The following is a 19,686-nucleotide window of genomic DNA, read 5'->3' as shown; positions in this document are numbered from 1 at the left end:
GCGGAGGGGCTCCAGATATAACAGCGGCTGAACCCCCCAGCAAATAAACGCGGCATGACAGCATCCCCCAGCCAGGTGTCGACAAAATTAGGGATCAGATATCGATTAATGCCTTCTGCTAAGTTCAGTCAGCGCTGATGAAAGACGGTGGCATCCCGTCCCGGGGGAACGAACACAACTCTTCACATATAGGTTCGCACTCCTATATGTGTGCCCCTGGTCAACGCGGCTGTGCTCTTCGTGATCTCCAGGCGATCTGACGCTGTAACATGCTTCCACAACGGCTGACTAGCGAATCGCATTCTTGCGGAAGCACACCTTTCCTTCCGACCCCCGCTCATTTCCCCAACTGTTCGTGCCACGAGATCCTTGGCAAGAACACTCAGGAACGCTGTCTAACGCCGATGTCAAATGGCTGACAATTGAAACAGTCGGTTGGTTGTCCCTAAATTGGGGATAGATCTGCTGAGGTTGTCAAAGTCTAACGCAAATGCCGACTAGGGGCCTTGCAAGTTGCACGCTTCTCACTTTCCCATCTCATGATTCCACCGCCGTAAGGCCGCTAACGCTCCTCGTCCGTCTTGGACGGAAGACTGCGCAAACAGCACCCGGCGTTTGGGGCCGCCGACGTTGCATCCCGAATCGAGCTATACTACCGTGTTTATATGACTTGCATAAGGTGTGCATTGGTGATTTGAGAATCTGGAGAATCTGTGATCGTGAGATACATAAACGTCGTCGTCGATCCAGTTCTCGCCAAGCTCCTTTCTTCTGTGTCTCAAGCTCACATCAAGATACTTTGCGAAAGCATCAACCACTCGCAACTACAACTCTTCAACTCCAACAACATACTCTTTGTCTGCAGGTATCAGGCGCCATGGATTCCTATCTCGAGGAGACATCTTACACCTTCTTCCCCAGTGTCGAGGGCAACAGTCCAGTGTACACATTCGATTCTCAGTTCATTCCTTTCCCCGCATCAGAGGGCACGGAGAATTTCTTTTATCCATACTCATTCCCGGCATACCAAACATCAATGCCTCTCATGAACAACGCTTCTCCACTCTCCTTGGACACCGACTACGCAACCATCAACACCCCATTCACCGCATCCTCCCCCCGCTCAGACTTCTCGCCCATCCCCAGTGAGCCTTTGGACTTCGCATCACCACCTAGCACCAGCAGCGGACCAGTCTCGCCACGGTCACCCCCACAAGAGGTGCAGCCCGAGAGCTGGGGCCCGGCAGATCTTCACCAAATGGGTTATCTCGACGTCGCCGGCAACTGGCGCTGCCGCTACTCAGGTTGCTGCTCCTCGCGTGTGTTCCTGCGCGCGTGCGATCTCAGAAAGCACTTCCGGGGCCATGCAAAGTACTTCTTCTGCACCGAAAAGAGATGCCAGCAAGCGGGCGTTGGTTTTGCGACGCGCAAGGACTTTCAACGGCACATGGGCTCTCACAAGCCTGCTGTGAGGTGCATGCATCCGGACTGTGATCGCATCTTCAGCCGGAAAGACAATATGGTTCGTTCAGCCCATTCTTATTATAACCCCATTGAAACACAAGCTAATCTACAACAATAGAGAGAGCACTACAAGAAGATTCATCAGAGGTTGAGAAATAACCTCTTCCCAAGGAGGTGCCGTCAGACCAAGAAGAGGGAATCGCAGGCTGCCTCACCAGAGTCCAGCTGCTCTACTTGCTGCATGGAGTGTTAAGTTTCTTCGATTTCGGGCAAGATTATTTAAATGCATTGGCAAAACGGCTTAGCGGCCTCTACCATTCGTTATACGATTCATGAACCAGGGGTTAAGCGTTGTGTTTTCATGGAGTCTTCGGGGAATAGCATAAGAGCTACTGGACTCATCCTAGGATGGGAGCCCTATAATAGATAGATTACTAGTATTTGATGCCTAATGCAGCCATTCATTACCTTCTGATTAGAATACCGAGTCTCTAGCATAGGGACTGCAATCATTCCATGACAAGGTTTCGAGAAAACACAGCTAGCTAAGATATCGATCCAGAAATTCTATCGGAAGTCGAATCCCGAAGGCTCCCTGTCTATTTCCGTACATGACAAGGTAAAAATGCCATTTCTAACCGGGCAACAAACTCCGCAAGCGGACTCCGCCAACGGAATTGAAGCAATACTCACCTTGCTGTAGATTCAGCTCTCTCTAGCGATACGATTGAAAATCTCTACGCCGTCATGGTTCGGCGCATCCCTCGGCTCCCGCGTCGTCGATGCTCAACCAAATGCCGGATGTCGGTGAACCATGAACGAAAACGAAGCACACCCGCATACAGACTAGCTCTAAGTACCACTGATCATGGTCTCGATATTATTTGTATCAAACCGTATTGCATATCTGTTTACCAGCTGTGCACGTCGTTGAGCTGTTTGAGGTTTGTCGAAAAGCCCTAGGATGGAGGAATTTCAAGGCCTCATTCGCAACAGCTCTAGAACAAGGTCCAATTTCCAAAGTATTGCCGTATACACTAAGTAAGTATTAATTTAGTTATTGAAGATTAAATATCATGCTTCTTACCTGCATTCTCGGAGCCCGCGAGGTCCGTAGCACCGAAAGAGATTCCGATGTAATGCAACATTACATACGGTAAGTTTCTAAGCATATCGGACGAGACTTCCGATAGAACTCATAGTTGACATTATTTTACCTTTTAGATGACACAAAAGCCTCCCGAGCCCCATTCTGTCGTCAAGTGTCCTCTCACGCCTTACCAATACCAGCCCTTGTTTGAAGACGACACATTGTTTCCATTTGAGCAAGCCAAACCGCAAAATTCAGACTGAAACTACAGCCATAGAAATGTCCAAGACGGATATCACGCTCATTGGAGTCGGCAACATCGGCGCCGCAATGGTGAAAGTCTGGGTGAAAGCTGGACTGACCGTCACCATGTGGAACCGAAACCATCAACGGCCATCTCTCAACGAGCTCGTCGAACAAGGCGCCGTTCTTGAGACAGACATCCAAGCAGCTATTCAAAACAGCAACGTAGTTGTATTGTGCGTCTCAACCTACGACAACATCATGGATGTCCTCGCACGTGCTCTTCCCTTAGGCGAAGGAGAACGCTCAGTCTCGGTCATCAATATCACAACTGGAACTCCCAAGGAAGCTCGCGACATGGAGACATTCCTGAAGAAGAACGGAGTCACTGCGTATTTTGACGGTGCCATCATGGTGACGCCGGCCTTGGTAGGCACCGAACACGCTTCAATGTTTTTCAGCGGCGAGAGCGAGGGCGAGTTCGGCAAGATATCTCGGCGTTGTCTGGAGCCGTTGGGACAAGTCCACTACATCTCTGAGGATTCTGGAGCAGCAAGCTTATGGGATCTCGCAGCCCTAGCTGCCTTGTATGGAACCTTCACCGGTGGTATCGTTGCTCTCAACCTGCTCAAACGCCAAAAGCCGGGAAAGAGTAACGTCAAACCCTCGACAACCAAGGAACCGATGGAAAAGATCGTATTGCCTCTGCTTTCGACTTTCTTATCCCATCTGTCCGATGTTGCCCAATCTCTGGACGAGGGAACGTGGGAAGAAAACTTTGGGAATCCAGCTTCGATGCAGATCAAGGGGCTCGAGACGATTTTGAGAGGCTGTCGCGAAGAGAAGGTCAGCAGCGAAGGACTCGAACTTTTCCATCGCATGCTGAAGAGGTGCATTGGAGAGGTTGGAGAGAATGCCGGTTTGGCTAAGATGGGAACGTACCTACATCAGTAATGGCATACATCTTTGCCTCGCTCGTTTGGCCAAAGCCACGAAAACTTCATTATGTGTACACCGCTATTACAGGTGAAAGGGAATTTCTAACAAGTCTATTATTAATAATACAAAAAGAAAAGACAAATATGTTATTATCCCCCTCTTTGCAATTCAGCTCTCGAGGCATCGAGTTCAGCCACAATGTATCGATAGAGCTTTCAAGTATCCTCCGTCATGATATTAGTCTGAAGGCATTTCAACAATTATGCACTCAAGTCTGATCGAAATTAGACGTTGATGCTGGTTCCCACAACCTCCGGAAAAGCAGGATCACCCGCCTTAGTGAAGACAGACTTAACCCGCTTATGCAACACCAAATCAGCAAAAGCCCCAACGATTCCAGCAACGACCTTTCCAATCCTGCCAAACTCGAGAGTCCCAAGTTCGCTCTCTAACAAAGAGCGTGCTTCTTCAGGCAAAGTAAGGTTCAGTGAAGAAATGAGGTTGGGGAAATCTGTGAACGCCCCGTGCGTGGTGTTGCTGACAGTCAGGAGAGCTTTTGAGCCTCGCAGAGCGGGAAAGAAGACGTCCCAGGTCGGATCATCGGTCGAGTGTCCCGGCCGGCCAACGAGAGTAAAGGGCCGACTGAGACCTGCGTTGAGTACGGGATCGAGAAGCTTGCCGTCCAAATTGATGCCACCTAAGATGCGCGAATCTTGCAACATTGCAGCCGCCGCCGTAGCGCCCCCCAAAGAGTGGCCAAACATAATCGTGCGCTTGAGGTTGACGCCATTAATGGGGTTCTTTTGAAGATGTGAGAGCACAAAGGAGACATCGTCAGCTCGAACCTGGAATTCTGTCAGCTACACGTCGGCTACGGACTACTCGGGGTACAACTAACCTGGGTGAGAGATTCCAACTGTGTAGTATTGTCGGTGTCGAGACTCACAGCCTGATACACGGTTCCATCAGGAAACTCAACAAAAGAAGGGTCGTAAGGGTGGTCGATCGTAACGACAGCAAAGCCATAACTGGCCACCTCGCGAGCCATCGCGCCGTAGAGGAGGCGTGGGTTGCCCCAGCCAGGGGAGAATAGCACCAGCGGAAAGTTCGAAGGAGGACGCCTGCATGAACGTGCTCTAGGCTGGCAAAACTCCATCTCGAATGAAGAGAAGGTGCCGTTGGGTAGGCCGACAGCGACGCCCAGCTGATCGTAGGCCGCGGCCACGAGGGGCGTCATGTATGGCACTCTTTCCATGCCCTCACAGGAGTTTTTTGCCTTCTCAACGGGCATGAAAGTCGAAGTCATAACTCGTCGTGAGTGCGTGTTATTGACTGGGGCGTAAGGGTCAAGCCTGCTGTCATCGGTCAGGGCTTCCACCGACATGGAAACCGCGTAAGGTCCAGTTGGTCCGTTGACGAGAATCGCCTGAGTCGCTGAGGCGAGAACGCCTATGATCAACGCTGGGATCATGATGCCAGAAGTTAAAGGCTAGAAAGTGGTAGCGAAAGGTTTGATTAGGTTTTCGGTGCGTCAGATATAATATAATCAAGAGAGATAGTGCTTGTCTGAGTTGAGAAAGATGAAACAGAATGAGAAAGACGATGCATCTTATACTCATCCATTGTCACTTTGTCCTGCCCATTATTACACTCGAAAACCCTCTCGCGTGGTTGCTTCCCATTTGAGACAAGTCTAATTAGGCCGGGCAATGTGAAAAGATGGAAAAAAGAGAGTAGCTGCGCCATAACTTGAGTCGGAACTTTGAAGACAACTCGAGGCTTTGGCCCCCATCTCTCTAGGCACCACCTCAGCTTAGATGTTGCCTGTTATTCAATTGGCTATACTACCCCGTTTTACTGGAGATTCTTGCTTAGCGTCGCTCAATTGCTTCCGCTTTGGGTTTGGTGAGTTCGGGGTCCTGATCCACTCCCCGACGATCTCAACATCTTACACAACTTGCGCGAACCTTTCGTATACACACTCTCTCTGTGATGACTATTCTCGCAAATTTTGCGGCGAGTAACAAAGACTTTGGGCCATACGAAAATCACAGGCCTCTCATGGTATTCTGGCAAAACAAAGATGCATCTTGGGCCGTTCGACCGTCGGACTAGACGTTCTCGCTGCGCACCGTGCGCTACCAGCCACTCGAAGGTACGGCAATCCACCCCTGTCTTTGCTATTGCTATTGCCGCAAGCAATTAGGCTTCTTCGAATTATGGTCTCCTAATTCTCTACGATCGAAGTGTTCCGGTTCAATCCCATGTGCTCAATGCCAGAAACGCTGCATTGAATGTATATTTCCGGTAGTGTCGGCTCCGAGCAACGGAGCTACAATCCGGCTAGCCAAGGGGAAGCTCTTCACGGCCAAGTCTTTCGCAACGCCTGTCACGCAACGACCTGTCCCGCCGCTCTCGGATGAGACCATTAATTACATCTTTTATTTTGATATTTTTATACGCAAGAACAGCTTCACCGGTCAAGGGCCTGAATACGTAGCAGACGTTCAACAATTAGCCAAGACTTGCGGCCAAACAGGAAGAGGCCCACATAACCATCTGCTGGACGCAATGTTGGCTCTGGGTGCTATGCAAGCAAATATCCTTGGCGCATCAGGCTGCCACAATAGTCTGCGTTTTGCGCTTGAGCATTACTTGCAGTCCATAACCTCTCTCCGAGGAGCTGTCTTAGACTCCACATTGGCACGGAAAGATAGCATTCTCTGGTCAACCTTTTTCCTAGGGCTATTCGAGGTTCGTAAAGCTCAACAAACCTATCCGGATGCTCTTGTGTACTTAGCCTCGAGATTTTTTTGATAGCAAGACAACGAGCTAACATTGGCAAAAGTTGCTTCAAGACGCCTCTGGCCAGAAGTGGCTACAGCACATGGTCTTCGGCACATCTCAGGCTCTCATCGCCAGCGGGCCGTCAGCATGCACCTCGGGAACAATGCGAAAGTTCTTCATACAGGCACGAACTTTTGAAGTCTGTAGAAGCATAATATTCAACCAGTCCAGCTTCCTGGCAGCACCAGAGTGGATGAAGGTAACACAGAATTTATCGGAAGAGGCAAAAATTCAAAGTCGGGTTTCTGTAGATGATATCCTGAACATGATTGTGTTATGCTCCAGGCTTAGAGCACGGTAAGTTTGACCGCTTTTTGTTTCTTCGTGTGATGTGCGTTAAAGAGCTAATGCTGATATACAACTCCAGTACGGGCCAATTCATTAGAACTTACGCCAGCTTCCCCGGAGTTGAGGTCCCATCCATCGATGCGCTAGAACTTGCCACAGAGGGCTTCTATCTTCGCGATGCACTTGAGACTTGGAAGCTTGATGCATCATTTTCATCTGCCCAACACAATGAGATGCTTCTCGCAATGAGTTACTACTCGGCAACAAGCATATATCTCTCTGGAAACTATGACTACGACCTACATCACTGGCAGGCAATGACCGTTGCGGTACCAGTGCTAAGCCGAGATGAGATAGTGAAGCATGTTGAAGACATCTTGCAGACAACCAGGGAAGCGCTTCGATCCTCTACTCTATCGCCGCTTCTGCACCTTTTCCCACTACGAGTAGCAGGGGCAAGGTCCCGAGAACATTCCCAGCGGCAGGCCGTGACCGAGTGTCTGCTCGAAGTCAAAAAGCAATTTGCTGTTGCCGATGCGATGTTGGTCGAACTCGACGAGTTGTGGTCTTTAAGTCCCATTCAAACACCCTTAGACAGCTGAATAATGTTGATTCCCATCTTGGTACGCCGTGTCGAGATCGCAAGCTTGGTTTGTGATCTACTCGGGTTTCTTGTAGTTCGGTGAGACTTCTGACAATTGCCTTTGGTGCTCCCCCTTCTCAATCATGTCTTTGATGATTTCGTCTGCGACCTTCATAGCCTGAACACCCGCTGGCGCACCACAATAAACCGTTGCTTGGAGAATCGCCTCGCGGATTTCAAGCTCTGTCAGCCCATTTCTGATCGCCCCTCGGATATGGATTCCAAATTCAGCCCAGCTCTTCAGAGCAATGAGCATGCCGATGTCTGGTGTAGGCGTTAGCTCGAGGGCATACCACCTACATGCATGCCATGCACAATTGCGGCAGGGCCCAGCTCGAATTAACTTACTTAGCAGGCTTCGCTGCTTGCGTTCCAGGCCAGGACGCGACCATATGTTTCCCCAAGCCCACCTATTTCGATTGATCTTAGATTGAAATTACGCTCAATGCATTGGTCGATATCGAGATTCTTACTCCGTAATCAGCTCTTGTTGAGCAAAGGCGAATTCGCTAGAGCCATTGCGCATCGCGGTCTCGACATAGCCCTCTCCAACGACTTCGCGCCGGTTCTTCAGACCAGCTTCAAACAGTTCAGCGCGCAGCTTTCTGCTATTTTCGGACGACATCTTTGCTCTGGGGTTTGCAGGAAAACGTCGGAAACGGGTGAAGGTTCAAAGACCAGTGCTACAGAAAAGCATGAGACCGAATAATACTAATATCTCTCCCCGTTTCACAAGGAACAACTCATCATCCGTGTTCGGTAGAGCTGCGGAACCAATTGAGGGGTCACATCCGAGCTTAAGGTGATAAAAATGGCCGATGGCGCCGAATCGATCCGCAACCGGGGGAAAAGCCCACACCCCGCACTACCCCGATAACCCGCACGAAGTGTGAGGGCTATCCCGCGTTATCCCGTCTGCTGCATTCGATAGCTGCTCAAGTCTCAGATTTGCATCTCTAGCATCGTTACTGTATTCGGCACATCTAAGATCTTACTAAACCAGCTTAAATAAACTCCAGTAGGTCCTTCTTTGGCCTCTGAGCCAGCTTCCACTTTCCCTTATGTCCTTGCTCGTCTTGTTGATGACTTTCCTCGTGAAGACCCGGAATCTGCGCTCCTTTGTGGTTCCGCTGATTCTCATCATCATTATCCGGGTTCCCAGGCTCGGGATATTTCCTCAGATGCTCGACCGCCCAAATTAGCTCCTCGGAAAGTACAGGCGGCGTCCGCCCCTTGCCCCTTAGCGTCGGAAGACCGGCGACACGGAACAACCAGTTGAGCCACTCAAACGTCTCGCCAGTTTCCCAGGCAATGTCGTGGAACTTTCTGCCTTCCTTCTCGACGAGCTCTTCCCTTTCCCTCTCCCATCGCTCCTGTTCCTCAAGGGACGGCAATGCAACGGACTCTCTGCCAGAAAACACTCTTGCCAATGCGATGGCCTGATACTCAAAACTCCTGAACGTGAGAACCCTTGGCATACCAACAATCCCCAACGTCTGGAAATCCTGGAAGAAGGTATGCCAGAAAGTCTTGATAAGCTTCCCACTTTTATAATCGTACAAGGCTCTTCCTCCATTGGCTTCCGAGTTCCAGAAGGGGTAGGAGGGTTTATAGCCTGTGCAGTAGATGATGTGATCGACATCGTCGAGGTATGAGTCGTCTTCAAAAATTACACGCCCGTCGAGACGAAACTCCTTGATAATCGGTTTCCAAGCGATGCCCGGAGGCGGTTCGTCGCCATCCCAGCGGGACTTGGACCTCCGGGACTGATAAACGGGGGTTCGGACTGTCTGAACCAGTTCTTCTGTCACATCATGGCCAGATGCAGAGTTTCCGATGGTAACAATTTTCTTTCCGGTGTAAGGTTGTGGGGTGCGGTAGGTCTTGGAGTGCACGACGCGGCCCGGAAATTTCTTGATGTACTCGTCCAGACCCTTGACGTGAGGAACCTGAAAGCATACTATGTTAATCCAGATTCGAATAAGCGGGTTACAGATTCATAAAAGGCTGTACTCACATAGGGTACCGAGTAGTGGCCGTTGGCGAAAACTACTGCATCAAACACCTCTTGCCACCAAACGTCGACGTTACGCGCAGCGTCAAACTTGCGCAGAGTTAACCTCCACTGCTCGGGCCTGTCTTTGGCCGGAATTCTTGTCACATCCTCAACTGTGGTGTTGAGTACCAGGATTGAGTCGGTCTTGTGCAGGGAAAAGTAGTTCTCAATGTATTGTCGTGGAATCCAATGCGGCGCAAATGGTCCGTAAGCGAACCTGGAATCCGAAAATGACATCGCAATGTCAGGGACATTGGTACTTCAGGATGTCATCAGCAGCTCTCTTACGCATATCATGGGAAGGTTCAGCAATACTTACGTCAAAGAGTGGTAGATCGGAGTCTGTGAGTAGCGTTCTCGTTGACTATGGGGCTTGACCTGGGGAAGCTTGCCCGGGATCTCCACTGCGGGATCGACATCGGGCGGGAGGCTCCCGGGTTGAAGTGGAGGTAGCTCTGACGGGCTTGGATCGTAGATCCTAAAAGATGGAGTCAGTCACAATGGTCGGAATGAGAACAAAAAAAGAACTAGTACCATGTTCCGCCCGCGGACTCTCTTCTTTCGAATACCTGGATTCTTTCAAAGTAGTCTTCCGCTTTGAAAGCTGCAGCGGTAACAGCACCTAGTCGATATCGGAGACAATTAGCCACTAATTTCATCTAAGTGCTTGCAGCGGATGATTTGCCGGCGGCTTGCATCTTTGCATCCGGAGAGCTGCCATGCGTGGCCCAAGAGATACTTACCCGCAGCCCCCGCGCCAATAATGGCTACAGACTTGATCTTCCGTTCGCCTCCCATTATGACAGTGCGTCTCAAAGCTCAGACCAACAAATTACGAGGAATGGCTCAATCCGTTTGTCAGTCAAAGCGGTCTCACAAGCACATTTACGGTGTACAAAGTATTTAAGGCACAAGAGTTCAGAAGGAAATGAACTTCGCAATCGAGTCAGGTCAGATCCATTTGTCATCTATCAGACGTTAAGAGGGGTTTTGGTTGGAAACTGGGTTGATCGGATGTATTCGCCATCTGTCGCCATCCTCAGAAGCGATTTCACCATCGCTGCGTCACGTGAAGAATCGGATGTTATGTTCGGCATTGCGAAGAATCAAGATAACAATTAAATCAAGAGGTCTGAACCTTGCCTTTCGAAAGTCAAATTGCTTGTATCCAGAATGATATCTCAGCTGAGTTTATGCAGAGAGGTCTTGAAAGCTTCTATCTAAGCCGAAAGCGAGAGGACCGAAGCGTGGTGTCTCCCAGCCGGGCCGACCCGGATGCCGCTATCTCGTTTGATTGAGCGCTCCGTCTCGCCGATTAAAACTGGGACTCTCGGACTAATAGCTCCCGCTCAACAAGTTTAGTGATAGCCAACCAATGTTTTCGACAGACCGGCCTTGGGATTACCAGTTTCCAACTACCTCCTCGCCTAATATTGCTCATAAGACCAAAATCGAGGTCTCTCGTTTCGAAGCTGCTCTGGCGCTATTACTTCTACGCAAGACTTCGAATTCAGCGGAGTGCCGGTTTTGGAGTCCAATCGGACCCCGAGTGAGGTAGGCCGATGCGACCATCTCGGACATCATCACATTTGAGTCGGTCGCCAGCTCAATCATTCAACCTATTACTTTCCGTTCGCAGAATCAACAAGATGTTTTGATCTTCGTCACCACCAGATTTGGATGATTTCACACAATAAGTATGATATGAACATCAACGGAATATCGAGTTCCGATGCCAATGTCTGTTGTACTAGACAGCGAGTCGTACATCTGACATAGCGAGTCATTGAGGCATGTTCCTTCCTGCTCGAATCATCTTCAGACGTGAACCCATCTAGCCAAGGTAGGCGACCTCTCCAACGCAAGCGACAGAAATGCCATTGCATCTTCAAGTCGTACTCGAGGACCCCACACACACGATGGCACTCTGCAGCAATGCCACGAAGTTGGTCGCGTTTTGGTCGAAACACCGCACTCAAGTTCCCGTTAGGCACAAGATTCTGCCTTGTTGGACCTGATCTGGAAGCTCCTGATGCATGAGCAAGGATGCTCAGACAGGCAGGCCTCACTGGCTCAGGGGGGCGCAGCTTCCACAACCAACAAGGGCGCTTACAGCTCAACGTCGTAGGGAGGAAATTGCATCCCGGACGTCTCTCAAAATTGTGCTGAGACCGATGGTTGCTGGTATTTATACCACTGAGAGGCCAAGGACTAAAGGATGTGGGCTTCTACAACATCTGCTCATCGATTACTCCTTCAGTTGCTGTCACTTGATAGGTTCAGATTTCAATTCACAATATTTCACCCATCAGCCCGCTTCATTTATTATACAATGCAGACTTCTCCACCGCTTAAGGTCACGAAGCGCAGGGCTCGGCCCGTGAAAGCAGTGCAGCCGAGCACAGCTTCTTCCCCTTTGGCACCGGCCACAACGGGGATGACGCCCGATCAGCCACCACGCCGAGCTTCAGTTAATGTTCCTTCTTGGAATCAATTCGCCGGCCCTAGTTGGACCCCAAATTCTGAGAAGCCTGATGAATCTGAGGTGGACACCCCGTCGAAGAAAAGCGTCCCCAGAAACAGATCAACATCTGCGATGTCGTTGAAATCGGCAAAACCTCCCCACATCGAAAGACCTGACAACCTTGGGCGAAATTCTGACGACCTTGGCAACTTCACTCGGGCTAAGCCATCTTTGCACAGTTCTTACACTTCCCCAAGCCTAACCTCTGAAATTGAAAGACGAAATCAACGGCCTGTCGTACAGGATCGAAGTGCAAGCGAGCAACCTTCAACGCCAGCAAAGAAGCTTAGCGGGCCCCAAATCGACCGCAAACTTGAGTTCATGATCAAGGCCGGCCCTAAGGCAAAGTCTGCGGGCTTCCTCTATGTACAAGTCACCCAGCCACGCGAGATCAACCAACGTCTACTCAAAATCGGCGTCACCAAATTCCTTCCAGAAAAGCGTGGCAAAGACATTCAGTACCAGTGCAAACACCCAGAGTTTTTTGAACATGAAGATGCACCAGCAGTGAAATTCTCCTGGAACGGCTTTGCCGAAAAGCTGGTCCACGCCGAGTTGACCAACTTTTGTCGATCATGGGCCTGCGGCTGCGGAAAGAAGCACAGAGAATATTTCGAAGTGAGTGATGAAATCGCTCTGGAGGTCTGGAGCAGATGGACAAAGTTTTGTGAACAGGAGCCGTGGGATTCCCAAGGCAGGCTGTTGCCAATGTGGGAACATAGACTGCGGCATAGAGTTCGGTTCACCGACTCAAAACAAGATTTCGATCATGGAGAGCTTGCCAAACACTGGCGAACATGTGTCTTGCCAAGTTCGATAGAGCTCCTCATAAACGACGCTCGGGTTCTCTGGAATCATATCTACCCCAATCGTTGGCATTTTGCTGCCGTGGCAGAGGCACTTACAATGGTTTTCATATGGCCAACTTCTTTCTGGACATCAATGTGGTGGAAGGTGGTTCTCGTTCTAGCCATGCTGGAGCTGTTTTGCCTGGACGGCATGTACATGAAGGAGTCTTTTTCCAGCCTTCTGAGTGGAAGTCTTCAACGCGTCAAACTTTGGTCGCTATCGGACTTGCCAGAGCATGGGCCCGACCTAGAAGCCAAAGATACCTCGCCAGCCGTCTCTTCTGAGCAGCAAGCTCAAAATGGGCTTCATGAAGATGCAGACACAGAGATGATGGAGGATGTTCCCAATGGCGAGGATGACGACATTGTTGATGGAGAGTGGGATGAGTCTGATAACAGCAGTGACGACGATCAGGTTATGGACGAAGATGTTCTTTCTGATCAGAGTCCCTAGGCAACCTCTACCAACTCACCACTGAGTAAAACCAAGCCTAAGCGAGTGATATTAGGCACAAGCTTCTTTCCGGATTACAGTAGTAGGCAGCGAAATTCCATAGTGATGGACTCCAACTGAGTCTCAGTATCTTGCCCTTAGTTCAAAGGAAATTTCAACTCCGTTTGGCCATTGCTACGTTGACTAATACTGCTCCTTGATAACTATGATAATAATGAGTCCGAGTAGAAGGGCCAAAAGTTTGAGTCTCACGGCTAGACATAATTGGAATTTGTACAACTATGTCATGATGTGCCGCCAAGGCAATATTAAGGAATTGTAAAACACCAGGCTTCCTTTCCAGTATTGTGAGGAAATTTGTCTGCTCTGAGTCCATGTTGATCATCGGGTGCTAGTTTACCCCGCTAGGCCGCCTAGCAAACGTCCCGCTTATTGTTTTGTACCTCTCTACTTCTTTTTTCCCAAAAGGGTAAAAGCCTAGCATAGGAATTACGTAGATACTGCCAAGATTGCTGACAGTCCCTCAACAGCACCCAATCTTCCCAATGGGGTTCGAAGCTGTGCCTTGTAGTCTGAGACAAGCAGGGCTGAATGCGAATCTGGCACTACGTGTAAGCTCACTGCGCATGCAATTTGTTTGCCAAATTGAGACTTTGGACGTCCTCTGTGGGCTCAGTCGGGCTCAGCTTTTCGTCGCCAAGGCGCCAGTTCCGACTTGATGGAGTAAGTTATTGCGATGATTTGACGAATCAGCCGCATAGCCTCGATCCTCTAACTTAGAACCTTGTTTTTTTTTGCTTGTTTTCTCGAATTGATAGCCACTATCCAGGCAGTCAATATCCTCTAGCCACTTCAAGCTGATCCTGTCATTATCGCTAACATCCATCTCACACCCCGTTGCACATATAAGAATGCAAGTCGGTGCAATAAAGGAGAATCATATCTCCTGAATATTCATTCACACATCACATCAAACCAATTCAACTCTGAAACCGGTCACCATGAAATTGCAAAGTACTCTAATCAGCCATCTCCTCCTGGGATCAGTCAGCGCCCTAATAGTACCGACTGAAGCCCATACCGCCCTACGGAGAGACGACCATAATTCTTCGGCGCCATCAAACCAGTCATCCATCCAATGGACAGAGTGTGACCTGGATTTTGGAGAGGCTGGCAACGCTATTTTTGACGCTATGCCGGAGAAATTTCAGTGCGCCAAACTCGAAGTTCCGCTGGATTATACCAGTCTCAGCTCTGGTGAAACCATCCAGCTCCAATTGATCAAGGCCAGCGCAAACAAAGAACCCTACATGGGGAGTATGCTGTGGAACCCCGGCGGACCAGGAGGCTCTGGCGTCGAGTCAGTTGCTGCTCTGGGGCTCAAATTGCGAAAGTAGGTCGTTATCAGCATCATTGCTTCTCATCTGCTAACTCACTGATTGTAGCATCGTTGGAGGAAATTACGATATCATTGGATTTGATCCTCGGTAAGTATCATGCCATTTTAGCACCCCGTCTATATTACGATCATAACTGACACATTTACAGAGGCACTGGCAAAACCATTCCATATGTCTGCAACGTGTCATCGGCTGAGACTTCTGTCACCCGACGTGATTTTGATACGCTACCCAAGGGTGATATCTGGAACAGTATCAAGACGGTAGACTGGGAACTCTGGAAAGTCACGGCCGATGCCTGCTTCAGAGACTATGCCAAATACGGCCGATTCGTCGGCACACCTTTCGTTGCCAGAGACATGATTTCGATCGCTGACGCCCTCGGTCAAGGCCCCAAGGTGAACTACTGGGGCGTCTCCTACGGCACCGTCCTCGGACAAGTCTTCGCTTCCATGTTCCCTGACCGCGTGGGACGTCTTGTCTTGGACAGTAACCTTATCGCCGACGACTATGCCGATACCACGTGGAAGACCGGCCAAAGAGACACAGAGCGCGCCCTACACCACCTCTTTGACGAGTGCGTCGAGGCTGGTCCTGAGGCCTGCGTACTGGCCAACTTCACCGGCGCCGACACTACCGGGGACAGCCTGATGAAGGCACTCGAAACTCTTCTCGAGGAGCAGATCAATGACAAAAATGACACCGCTAACGAGAAAGACGACATCGTGTCTCTCTTCAAGATTTCCCTGTTGGCAGAGCTCTACAAGCCGCTGCAATACCCTCTGGCCGTCGAAAGAGTCCACGCCGCCTTGACAGGCAACTGGACCCGCGCCATCGCCTCGGCAGCGAATGCACTACCGTCCGAATGGAACGAAGGCGGCACCTTTGGCGTCTGGGGCATCTCCTGCGCGGACTCTTCCTTCCGCGTCGAGAACGTGGATGATTTGTATTCTATCTACCGAACCCACTGGGAGGGTAGCTCTTTCGGCGAAGCCAGCGCCAGGCTGCGCATGCAATGCTCACGCTGGAGGTTCGATGCCGCGGAGAAGATCAACCTCAACGCTTTGAGAAACGTCAGGACCAGCTTTCCGGCTCTCATTATCAACGGCCACTGGGATCCGGTCACCCCCGAGAACACGGCATGGGAGATTTCTGCGCGGTTCCGGAACAGCCGGGCTGTTATTCATCACGGTGTTGGTGTAAGTACTTTGTGTCATTTCCCCCGCAAGTATCAATGCTGACATGTCTCTCAGCATGGTTATACCAATCACCCCTCTAGCTGCGTGGACAACATCGTCCGTGAATATTTCCAGAATGGCAAGATGCCCGAGATCGGGACTACGTGCGAGCCGGATATGACTGCATTTGAATATGTCGCTTCCCAAGCAAAGAAGGCAGAGGAGAGTGAATAGTCGAGGGGTAGTCTAGCATTTCGAGGCTTTGTAATTACTTTATGCATCTGGAGTGGCTGTACGTGCATCAGTGCAAGTAGAGAAGCTTTTTGCCCATTTCGCCACTAGGGACTTGGTTTCCTCCCTTGTTTGTCTGTTCACTTCTTCTGGGATCACTTCTTCTGGGATCACTTCTTCTGGGATCACTTCTTCTGAGATCACTTTCTTTTCTCCATCAGAGAGCATCATCATATTTATTCATTCCATCAGAAAACTTTCCTTCCCACGCTACTTGCTCCGGTTAGCTACGGGATTGTATAGTCTTACTTGAGAGTTTCCAAGTATCCCGCGTAATCCCACTTCTTGCCATCCCTCCAAAAGCCTTCCACCACCGGCCCATGTGGCGTATTACCGTCTACCGACACCTCATTCAGCCAACTCCAGTACGTCGTCGCCTTCCATCCATTAGTCTTCCAGTCATTGATATCCCTCTCCGGCTGCTTGTTGAAGACCGGCAACACATCCAGCAGACTTGCGTCGTGCGCGATGCAGACCATGACATTGTCCTTGATATCCAGCTCACGCATCTTTGCAACCGACTCGGTGGCCAGGTCAATATCTGTATAGACGGGGTGTTTACCTCCGCGAGGAAGCTCATACCAGGGCGTGGTAGACGCCGATTTTTCGTCCGACGCGTTAGGATGGTGGGGAGTAAAGTGAGAGCATGGGCACACGGCTTTGGACGCCCAATCTCTGCGCAATGCAATGGCCGAAGCGGGAATCCCATTTGGGAGCGGGGTCTCTTCCGACGGCCGGAAGACGCCCGCAAAATGGCAGATGTCACCGCCCAGAAAGACGAATGTGGCTCCCTCGGGGGACGAAGACGGTGTCGTCCGGGCGAGACCACATATGTGCTCTGGCTGATGGCCCGGAGCCTCAAGAAGGTAAAAGGAACCGTCGCCGAAGAAGTCTTGGGCTTTGAACTTGCCCACCATCAGACCTTTGTCGAAGTTGGCTTCCTCGAGCGGTCGGCCTTCAAACTCTGCTGCCGCCTGTGGATCATCTCTTCCCCCGGGTCTGCCTTTGGATGAGAAGTATCCAGGTCCAGTTACCAGAGTTGTTGATTTAGGAAAGACCGACACGTCTCCGCGGTGGTCAAAATGGGCGTGAGACCATATGCAGTAATCTGTACGGTCGTCTGTGAGAGAAGGCTCCTGGAAAGCAATTAAGAGAGAAAGGCTCTTACCAATCGACTTGGGATCTACTCCTCCATCCGCCAACACCTCATCAATGCCCTTGGGTACGCTCATGCCGAAGATCACGCTGTCTGGCCCCAGCACTCCTTGTTGAGCGCCCTTGGGTAGGTTCCAGTAGTCTTTTCGGACACCGAGATCAAACATTGCCTTCTTTCCGAGTTTCTCATGTTCGAGGAGGAAAGCTAGCGAGCAAAAGTTGATGACTTCATGCCCCTTCACGACTGGCTGAACGAAGGACTCGGCCACGCCGACCATGGCAGTTGTCGTGTCGACCAGCTTGACGCGCACGACATTGTCTGATTTTGGAATGTTGGCCATTTCGTCGATTTTGTTGATGAATCTGAGTAGAGTGGGTTTACAAACTATGGGACGACATAAGGGAGATAAAGAGGGGAGAGATGCCAGAGAAAGTTTCCTGAGCCGCATGGCGCCCCGACGTCATCGGTGATTATCAAATGAACATGTCTTCTCCACTTCCCCGGGTTTTTGCATCCAATGTGGAAAGCTCATTGCTCTATCACCACGCGACGTTGAAGGTGCAGGAAATACTTACCCGAAGGTGCCGCAAACCAGCCAGCCAGTGTAGAGTCGTGCCACCTGCAAGCCACAGCTGCAACTCCGTATCGTACCACCGGTATGAAAAAAAAGTCTCTTGATGTAATTTGTACAAATGTCTAGCGGGGAGTCGAGAGTCCCTAAAATGCAACCTTCCAAACGCCTGCGCGCGTGCCAAATGCTCTAATTTAGTAATATATCGTACCCGTCTCCCATGATGCGAACCTCTTCGCTGCCGAGACCGTACTTTCGTCGCACCAGTTCAAAAATGATCAATCCAGCGCTTGTGCTGGGAACTTGGCGGATGGTGTTCCACCAGAAACCGCGCCATAGCCATTTTCTCACGCCCAACCCTTCCTTTGCGGCCTCTGCGCAGCATTCTGACCAGGTCTCTTTGTAAGCCCGGTAGTAGGCCCTCGCCATCCTCCATCCGTCTTTACGGTGTGCCGGGTCGGCTCCCTTGGTTTCCCTCAATTTCGCTGCCTTGGCGTCGAGTTCCTCAAGGCGATCCCAGTGCTCCACTTGCACGTGAGTCAAGGGATGAAGAACAACTTGTTGGGCAAAGGATGCGCTGAGTCCTCCGAGAAGCAAGAAGATGGGTTCTATAGCGTAGTGCGGACGAATGATGAGAGGCTGCTTGTTGTCATCCTCCGGTTTACCATTCTTCGCAGGTCGCTTTTGGGCCATAAAGTCAACAATATGCTCTTCGAGTCCGCCGTAGTACCACGAGACGAAGCGGTAGTATCCTTGCGCCTTGACGTATTCGAAAACGCTGAAGAACACGGCTGCGCCGAAACTGTCCTTCATGAGGGAAAGACCCCATCCCGCGAAGATGCCACGCACACCAATCTCCCTCAGCTTCTCGGCACTGAAGGCCCACATGCTTCTGGGTTTCCCACCCTCCGTTGGCATGAGGTCGCGGTGATCATACCGTGCCTGGATGGCATCTAACGGTGCGGCGATGAAACTCTGGAGACTTCCGGCGAGAAGTCCTGCGGTGAAGGTCTGCGTCGGGTGCGGTGGTGGGTAGACAGTCTTTGTCGCCCTGCCGCTCCCCTCATGCAGGCTGCCAAGGATCGTGAGGTAGCTGGTATACAGCACGGCCCCGACGCCCACGTTTGCGATGAGCGGCGGCAAGACTTGATTCGGGAGCACGCTCCAGCCGTGCTGCTTCACCGCCGACGTGAGCACGCCCGGCGTGGTGCCCCGCAGATAGAACCATGCCTGGTTCAGCGTCGCCTTCAGCTTAGTCGAGGGCTCCTTGGCGGCGGCCTGGGCGAGCAGCTCGATCTGGGCCTGGTGCACACTGCGCGCATAGGCGAGGTAGTCGACGCGGGTGCGGAAGAAGGCCTTGACAGGAGCGCGGAAGTAAAATGCGATGGCCTGGGCGCTCAAGGCGCGCACGCCGGCGGCCGACGCTGCGGTTGCGGCGTTGCTGCGCGGGTTCTTGTCCGGAAGCTGGGCATCGGGCGGTAGGACGGGGAGGACGCCTGTAAACGGGTCGTATGTCGTTGTGCCGTCATCGAGACGTCGTGTCATTGTATACTGCTTTTCATCGTCCCCTACAGGTGAAATATCCTAGATGAGATTCAAGTCGGCAAAACTTGGCATCGGTTGAGATCGGTTCGCAGATTCTCGATGTGATGACTAAGCGCATCACCCTGGTAAAGTGGGTACCTTTATGCCGG

General features: G+C 50.9%; 9 protein-coding genes across 9 annotated transcripts; 5 read left to right on the top strand and 4 right to left on the bottom strand.

Annotated features, from left to right (window-relative positions):
* Nucleotides 1-877: 877 nt before the first annotated feature.
* On the top strand, nucleotides 878-1,717 carry CPAR01_11084 (uncharacterized protein; the record flags this gene model as incomplete). Its single annotated transcript, XM_060495343.1, has 2 exons — nucleotides 878-1,522; nucleotides 1,583-1,717. The coding sequence occupies 2 exons, from the start codon at nucleotides 878-880 to the stop codon at nucleotides 1,715-1,717; spliced, it is 780 nt and encodes a 259-aa protein (XP_060345691.1).
* Nucleotides 1,718-2,833: 1,116 nt separating this feature from the next.
* On the top strand, nucleotides 2,834-3,751 carry CPAR01_11083 (uncharacterized protein; the record flags this gene model as incomplete). The annotated part of the gene is made up of 1 exon (XM_060495342.1): nucleotides 2,834-3,751. The coding sequence occupies one exon, from the start codon at nucleotides 2,834-2,836 to the stop codon at nucleotides 3,749-3,751; it is 918 nt and encodes a 305-aa protein (XP_060345690.1).
* Nucleotides 3,752-4,020: 269 nt separating this feature from the next.
* Nucleotides 4,021-5,207, bottom strand: CPAR01_11082 (PAF acetylhydrolase; the record flags this gene model as incomplete). The annotated part of the gene is made up of 2 exons (XM_060495341.1): nucleotides 4,021-4,581; nucleotides 4,635-5,207. The coding sequence occupies 2 exons, from the start codon at nucleotides 5,205-5,207 to the stop codon at nucleotides 4,021-4,023; spliced, it is 1,134 nt and encodes a 377-aa protein (XP_060345689.1).
* Nucleotides 5,208-6,307: 1,100 nt separating this feature from the next.
* On the top strand, nucleotides 6,308-7,473 carry CPAR01_11081 (uncharacterized protein; the record flags this gene model as incomplete). The annotated part of the gene is made up of 3 exons (XM_060495340.1): nucleotides 6,308-6,490; nucleotides 6,585-6,880; nucleotides 6,951-7,473. The coding sequence occupies 3 exons, from the start codon at nucleotides 6,308-6,310 to the stop codon at nucleotides 7,471-7,473; spliced, it is 1,002 nt and encodes a 333-aa protein (XP_060345688.1).
* A 57-nt stretch (nucleotides 7,474-7,530) lies between these two features.
* CPAR01_11080 (carboxymuconolactone decarboxylase) lies at nucleotides 7,531-8,139 on the bottom strand (the record flags this gene model as incomplete). Its single annotated transcript, XM_060495339.1, has 3 exons — nucleotides 7,531-7,778; nucleotides 7,863-7,924; nucleotides 7,988-8,139. 3 exons carry the CDS (start codon nucleotides 8,137-8,139, stop codon nucleotides 7,531-7,533), a joined length of 462 nt encoding a protein of 153 aa, XP_060345687.1.
* A 379-nt stretch (nucleotides 8,140-8,518) lies between these two features.
* Nucleotides 8,519-10,368, bottom strand: CPAR01_11079 (uncharacterized protein; the record flags this gene model as incomplete). The annotated part of the gene is made up of 5 exons (XM_060495338.1): nucleotides 8,519-9,463; nucleotides 9,532-9,829; nucleotides 9,890-10,048; nucleotides 10,105-10,192; nucleotides 10,314-10,368. The coding sequence occupies 5 exons, from the start codon at nucleotides 10,366-10,368 to the stop codon at nucleotides 8,519-8,521; spliced, it is 1,545 nt and encodes a 514-aa protein (XP_060345686.1).
* Nucleotides 10,369-11,902: 1,534 nt separating this feature from the next.
* Nucleotides 11,903-13,396, top strand: CPAR01_11078 (uncharacterized protein; the record flags this gene model as incomplete). The annotated part of the gene is made up of 1 exon (XM_060495337.1): nucleotides 11,903-13,396. The coding sequence occupies one exon, from the start codon at nucleotides 11,903-11,905 to the stop codon at nucleotides 13,394-13,396; it is 1,494 nt and encodes a 497-aa protein (XP_060345685.1).
* Nucleotides 13,397-14,397: 1,001 nt separating this feature from the next.
* CPAR01_11077 (uncharacterized protein) lies at nucleotides 14,398-16,208 on the top strand (the record flags this gene model as incomplete). The annotated part of the gene is made up of 4 exons (XM_060495336.1): nucleotides 14,398-14,789; nucleotides 14,842-14,883; nucleotides 14,945-15,995; nucleotides 16,050-16,208. 4 exons carry the CDS (start codon nucleotides 14,398-14,400, stop codon nucleotides 16,206-16,208), a joined length of 1,644 nt encoding a protein of 547 aa, XP_060345684.1.
* A 302-nt stretch (nucleotides 16,209-16,510) lies between these two features.
* On the bottom strand, nucleotides 16,511-19,537 carry CPAR01_11076 (uncharacterized protein; the record flags this gene model as incomplete). Its single annotated transcript, XM_060495335.1, has 3 exons — nucleotides 16,511-17,783; nucleotides 17,997-18,053; nucleotides 18,204-19,537. 3 exons carry the CDS (start codon nucleotides 19,535-19,537, stop codon nucleotides 16,511-16,513), a joined length of 2,664 nt encoding a protein of 887 aa, XP_060345683.1.
* Between the last annotated feature and the right edge of the window lie 149 nt (nucleotides 19,538-19,686).

Source organism: Colletotrichum paranaense (genome assembly GCF_030867605.1).
Source record: "Colletotrichum paranaense strain IMI 384185 chromosome Unknown Scaffold_9.1, whole genome shotgun sequence".
In the NCBI taxonomy this organism is placed as follows: domain Eukaryota; kingdom Fungi; phylum Ascomycota; class Sordariomycetes; order Glomerellales; family Glomerellaceae; genus Colletotrichum; species Colletotrichum paranaense.
Note: the sequence above shows the minus strand (reverse complement) of the source record. Positions and strands in the feature narration are given on the sequence as shown.